We start from the raw sequence: 6,846 nt of genomic DNA, 5'->3' as shown, positions 1-6,846 counted from the left end.
TCACACATGCCACGTACATGGTCAGCGAAAAAACCAAGCAGCCAACAACCTCCGCCATGTTGTTACACTATGGCCTTCCCATACCTAGAGGGTAGACCTGATAGGCAAAATACACCCACCCTCTAAGGGATATTATTTCATTGTAGTGGCCACAAATTATTTCCTGAAGTGGGCATAAGCCAGACCATTGAGGAGGATCTGTGTAGAAAACATAGAAAATTTCTTGAGGTAGTACATAGTCCACCAGTTTGGGGACCCAATGAAGATTCTTATGGACAATGGACTATCTATCAAGAATCAAGAAGTCTAAGATTTATTAGGGTAGTACGAAGCATGATTGGGGACATTTTCAACTTACTGCCCACAAGGGAATGGGCAAGCAGAGGCAACTCACAAACTCTTTTGAGGATGTTGAGCAAGTTGGTGGCCGATAACCAAAGAGACTAGGCCGAAAAGTTATCTGAAACACTCTAGGCTTATTGCACGTTGGTTAGGAAAAGTATGCAAGTGACTCCATATTCATTAGTCTATGGCCAAGGAGTCTTACCGGAAAAAATATAGACAGTATTCGCTAGGGTAGCATATGCAAGGGGAAAGCATTTCTAGACAAGAGACATAGATCAGTTACTCAATGATAAACTAGAAAACATAGAAGAAGCAAGAGAGGAATCACTATGAAGGCAGATAAAATACAAACAACTTATGGCTTCTAACTTTAATAAGCTAGTAAAACCTCGCAAATTCAAAGAAGGGGACAAGGTGTTGAAGACAGTGCTACATGTACGACAAGGGAAATCGACCGGCAAATTCGCTACTAATTGGGTCAGGCCATACATTATTAAGGAAGCACACCCGACTAGCTATTATGTGTTATGGTATATGAACACAAATGAACAAAACAAAACAATGAATGGACATTAGATAAAATTGTACAAGGAATGACAATGATACTTGTATTTGATTTGTATATATTAATAAAATCTCTTCTTGTGCTTCAAATCTATGTGTTAGTTACGTTTCCTTTTGTGACTATTTAGTTCTTGTCTACTATACATGCGATTTCACTATGGATTATTGAGATTTATTATCCATCTTTTGCGATTGAACCAGTAGAACAATCTCAAGCCTAAGAAGGCCTTGGCAGCCCCAAGCACAATCTCACATTCCTTGGAAACCCTTGGAAGCCCTTGGCAACCCCAAGCACAATCTCACATACCCTAGAAATCCCAGGAAGTCCTTGACAACCCCAAGTGCGATCTCATATTCCCTACCAACCCCAAGAAGGCCCTAGCAACCTCAGGTGCAATCTCATATTCCCTAGCAATCCTAAGCACGATCTCACATACCCTGGCAACCCCAAGAACAATCTCACATACCATGGCAACCCCAAGAAGGCCTTGGCAACCCTAGGAGCAATTCTACATACCCTAGCAACCCCAAGAAGGCCCTGGAAACCCCAAGAGCAATTCTACATACCCTGTCAACCCCAGGAAGGCCCTGCCAACGGGCACAACACATTAAGTAGTAAATCCCCATCTTACGTGAATCACCCATCATAAACAAATACTAAAACTTAAACGATAATGGCATATAAGCCATGGCTTGACCAGTGGGGGGGCTAAGTCATAGTCCAGGATTGAGACCACTCTAGCATGATGCTCACACACCAAGTCCGCAAAGGACTTACACTACCAACATGACACTAGGTATAAGCCTCACTCACTCTTTCACTCATTAAACACCACTCACACGTATTAATATCACTCCAAGATCACGATAAGTTCCAAACAAACAACAAACCAATCGATGGGAATAACAAAATATATACAACACAAAATAGCAAGGAAGCAAAAACGGTCCACATGAGAAAAGGTTTGCTATCATTAAGTAGTATTAACAGTTGAACATTTGCATAGCAACAGTGATACAAATACCAAACTACCAGATACAAATTATCTATTCACTAAGCCACTCATTGCGCATCTTGGTGATCTTCTCTAAACTTGCCCTCTGTTCACGAATTCCACAACTACAATAACACCTTATGTTGACAAGCGGGTTCATCAAGAAGAGCCGCTATCTTCTCCTCTATCTTCAAAATGCAGGCGCTCAAAGCTTTCAATTGCTTGCAGAGCTCATCCAGGCTCTTGGAAGAGAACGGTTTGGACTCCTTATGACCAGTCTTCCATAACACATGAGAAATGCGAATCACCCACTCTTTGATACATTCCATCCTAACCACCGAGCAAACAAAGACCATAATAATGACTCCACCGACTATGATATAATAGAGTTCATTAAACTTTCCACCATGTTTAAGGAGGCACATAAGGCAACCACCCCTTCTGAATAACTAACAACACCGTATCGACAACATTGTGGGACACAACGAATTACTCTCATCTGCGAACTCCTTGAACCACGATAGGATCAGACATTATGAACCCAATAGGCACCATAATAGGATCAGACTAACAACACTGTTGCCATACTAATAGACATTGGGGATAAGCACCAAGGAGTCACACTCAAGGGGAAGTGCTCACAAATGAACATAAATAAAACGGGGGCAAAAATGTAGGATGTACGACCAAGGACATGGACGAGGATGGAAGTAAATTCCCCACCCTGCCCCAACCCTAATTATTTATATTAAATATATATTATATACTAAATATATACATATATAATATCATTTATAGGATAAATATTTTAAGCAAATTTATCTTCTAAAAATACTTTTAAATTAAAAACTCAAGGATTTGGGTCGACAGGGACAAGGATGGAGGGTCATTCTTATCCCCAATAGGGGTTGAGGTCAGGATGTCATAGAGATTTGATTCAAGGTTAGGGTTAGGGACAAAGAGTATGGTCCCTACACTTAACCTGCCCCATTGCCATCCCTATAGACCAACAAATTTCTAGGCTCAAGTAACCATTATCTTCTAAGCTAGGTCTATCTTAGACATGCACCAAGTCCACACATAATGCAGGGGATAAGGATGTAAAAGTATTAGATTTATATTGGATTGCATCCGCATCTGCATTCAATTATGAAATCTCTAGATCTACTTTTGCATCCAATTATTAGGTCAGATTTTAGACCAGATTTGGATTTAACTTGCAACCACCTTATTGTGTTTAAAATGACGAAAAAGTTAAAAAATATATTAAAAAAACTAATTACTTTTAAAGTATATATGTATAATAAATGTATATAAATATAAAATAATAAATTTATCAATTATACACTTTATATAATTATATATGTTGTTGCCTAGGATGGGCTGAGGGCAAGAAGGTAAATCTACTTCGGAGTCGAGGGCTGGCTGATGAATTTGAGGTCCACTGTGGCCAAGGGCTGGTAGGTCAAACTTGTGAAGGAAGAGAGAACGTCATAGGCTCCGGCTGCTAACCCGAGGCAGAGACTCCAACAATCAAGTTTGTGTAGGTGAGACAAGAAGTAAACTAAGACATGAGGATGGGATGCTCTTACGAAGCCACCAGGGAGGCATGTAGGTGCTCACCTTGGGGGGGGGGCCCGCCTGGGAGGTAGGTGGACGCGGACGGCCAGGATGTGGTCTACTCTACGCGCACAGTCATTGGATCCGCTCTGCGCGCTGCAAGCGTTGTGACTTTTTTCTTGCAAAAATTGTCAGAGTTTATCACTCAAGAAGCAAATTTGCTAACTGGAGTGGATGAGCAGATCCAACAAAAAAATGGCTGAGAGCGTTGTGACTTTTTTCTTGCAAAAATTGTCAGAGTTTATCACTCAAGAAGCAAATTTGCTAACTGGAGTGGATGAGCAGATTTGTTCACTTCGGGACGAGCTCCAATGGATTCGTTCCTTCTTAAAGGATGCAGACAGAGAGCGCAAAGAAAATGAGAGAGTGAAAGTGTGGGTCAATCAAGTAAGAGACGTTTCTCACCAAGCTGAGGATGTTATCGATGAATTCATGCTTAAACTAGTGCTTCAACGGCAGCACCAAAAAAGTATTGGTGGAGTGTATATGTATAGGTCCTTGGCAGCAAGCTGGTTTAGTCGCACCAACAAGTTGAAGACCCTCCATGATTTGGGAAATCAGATAGAGAAGATCAAGAGAAGAGTTGAAGAAATTTCAGCAAACAAATCGAAGTATGGGATTGAAGCTATACAGACACAAGTGGGAGAGTCATCATCAAGAAGCTCGAATCAAGATCCACAGTGGAAGCAAAGGAGGGTTCAAGTGGCTGAGGAAGCAGATGTTGTTGGCTTTGACAAGGAAACTCAAACACTAGTCAGGGAGCTGATTGAAGGGGATCCATGGCTTTCAGTCATCTCAATCGTGGGAATGGGTGGCTTAGGTAAGACTACTCTTGCTAAGAAAGTCTACAATCACAACCTTGTTACTAAGCATTTCGATTGTCGTGCTTTGATTTATGTATCTCAAGAGTATAGGGTGAGAGATATTCTTGAGATAATTTTAAATCAAATCACCGAGTTTTCCAAAGAAGACAAAAAGTTGAGTGACGAGGAGTTGGAGAAGAAGCTCATATTGTACTTAAAGCAGAGGAGATATTTGGTGGTGGTAGATGATATATGGAGCGTAGAAGCTTGGGATAGGTTGGAACATATCTTTCCGAAGGAGATGATGGGAAGCAGGATATTGCTTACTACTCGTAAGAAAGATGTGGCTCGCCATGCTGACGTTGAGAGGATTCCTCATGAATTGCAGCCTTTAACTGAAAATGAGTCTTGGGAGTTGTTCTGTAAGAAAACATTGCTAAGAAGTCAGACAACTTGTGTGGTGCCTTCAGATCTAGAAAAGATAGGAAGAGATATGGTGGGGAAATGCAAAGGATTACCACTTGCCATCGTTGTTCTAGGAGGTTATTTGTCAACGAGAGATAGAAGCTGGGATGAATGGCAAAAAGTTTCAAATCGCATGGCTTGGCAATTGAGTGGAAATGAAGAAAGCCCAATTCCAAAAATATTGTCATTAAGCTACAACGATTTACCCTATTACTTGAAGTCATGTTTTCTTTACTTTGGTGTCTTCCCTGAAGATTCTGAGATCCCTGTGGGTAAATTGATTCGGTTATGGGTTGCAGAAGGGTTCATACAACAGAGAGGTGATCAAACATTGGAGGATGTTGCCAGAGACTATCTGCAGGAGTTGATTAATCGGAGCATGGTTCAAGCATCAAAACGAAGATATAATGGGGAGGCCAAAACATGTCGCATCCACGATCTTCTAAGAGATCTCTCAATTTCTGAAGCCAAAGAAGACAGGTTTCTTGATGTTCTTGATGAGGTAAATTTTCAAGTATCCTCATCAACCAGTATGCGTCGAGTAACCATTAATGACATGAGGCTTTTGATCAAGTTTCTCTCTCAAGTGCAACCCAGCACTCCAAACCACCTCCGTTCTTTGTTATATATTTCCCCATTTAACTTGTATAAAATCAGGGACAAGTATCAAAGGATTCACTTCTCAAGCTTTAGATTGCTCAGGGTACTGGATCTTTTGAATGTGCAGATCGACAACCAAGCAGCTTTCAAAATGAAAATTGGTGAAATGATTCATTTAAGGTATTTGGGGTTGTTATTTGCCAAAGCAATAAAGATTCCATCCACCATTTCCAATCTCCTCAATCTACAAACCCTCCAGATGGAAAACTTGTCTGAAAATCGATTTTGTTTACCCAAAGATATTAACAAGATGGTTCAATTAAGGCATGTTTCCATCTATAGGGGGTCAATAAGTGGAAAGATTGATGGACTGAGAACTCTCCAAACTCTACAATGGGTAGAGGCAGGTAGTTGGATTGAGGATGACTTGCCCAAGTTGAAGAATCTTCGGAAGCTGGGGATACGTGTAATACATAATTCACAAAGGGAGACATTGTCTAACGCTATTGCTGAACTACATCAACTTCGAAGCTTGAATTTGGCAACTATGGAAGACAATACTGTGATCCCAAATTTGATGCTTTCTAATCACCAACATCTTTACAAGTTGATATTGTATGGGCGGTTGGAAATGCTACTCGACCCAGATGAATTTCCACCATACCTCACCCACCTGTATCTGGGAGGGTCTCTTTTGGAGCAAGACCCAGCAACAACACTTGAGAAGCTACCACACCTGAGGTTTCTCAAATTATATTACAACGCATACATAGGAAAGGATATGGCCTGCTCTAGAGGTGGGTTTCCTATGCTTCAACACTTGGAAATCAGTGGTCTTGAGGAATTAGAAGAATGGCGAGTAGAGGAAGAATCAATGCCTGGGCTTAAGCATTTGAGTCTCGTTAATTGTAAATGCCTCCAGATGCTTCCAGATGGGTTGCAACACCTGACCAGGCTTAGGGAATTGGAGGTACGACGCATGACGATCAAATTCACATATAGGATTGATTCAGAAAATGGAATTGATTGGCATAAGGTCCAGCATGTGCCATCTATCACTATTTCAGATTATTTTCTTGATTAACTAATGGTAGTTGAAGAATGTGATGTGCTTCTGTTTATGTATTCCACACTTTTGGACAAATAAACCCAGTTACAGTGGTAGTTTTATGCCTCAAAATCATTGTTAATGTCCCCTGTTTTATTTTGGCCGAATGGGGTTTCTCGCATATTTTCCCTTTTCCTTTCCTTTGAAAACCAATTTCTGTTTTTTTTTTCTCTATCCTCCCATTCATGGTAGCCTCAGGCAAGAGCAAGTTTTCTGGAAAAGATCAACAGGATCAAAAGTTGCATCTTCATGGTGCGCGACCTGGTTGCTCCTAGATGGAGGGCAGTTCAGACGTCAGTTGTTTAGCTGGCCGGTCAAACTGTAAGGAAGTAGAGTTCAAAGGATC

At 40.9% G+C, this 6,846-nt stretch overlaps 1 protein-coding gene across 1 annotated transcript; it reads left to right on the top strand.

The window, feature by feature from the left end:
- Positions 1–3,527: 3,527 nt before the first annotated feature.
- On the top strand, positions 3,528–6,572 carry LOC104587983 (disease resistance protein RPP8-like). Its single transcript, XM_088896642.1, has one exon. The coding sequence runs from the start codon at positions 3,699–3,701 to the stop codon at positions 6,474–6,476; it is 2,778 nt and encodes a 925-aa protein (XP_088752768.1). The 5' UTR covers positions 3,528–3,698; the 3' UTR covers positions 6,477–6,572.
- Positions 6,573–6,846: the final 274 nt, after the last annotated feature.

This window comes from Nelumbo nucifera, chromosome 1, assembly GCF_055504915.1.
Source record: "Nelumbo nucifera cultivar China Antique chromosome 1, China Antique-T2T, whole genome shotgun sequence".
Classification (NCBI taxonomy): Eukaryota; Viridiplantae; Streptophyta; class Magnoliopsida; order Proteales; family Nelumbonaceae; genus Nelumbo; species Nelumbo nucifera.
The sequence above is the reverse complement of the archived record's forward strand: the minus strand, read 5'-3'. Positions and strand labels throughout refer to the sequence as shown.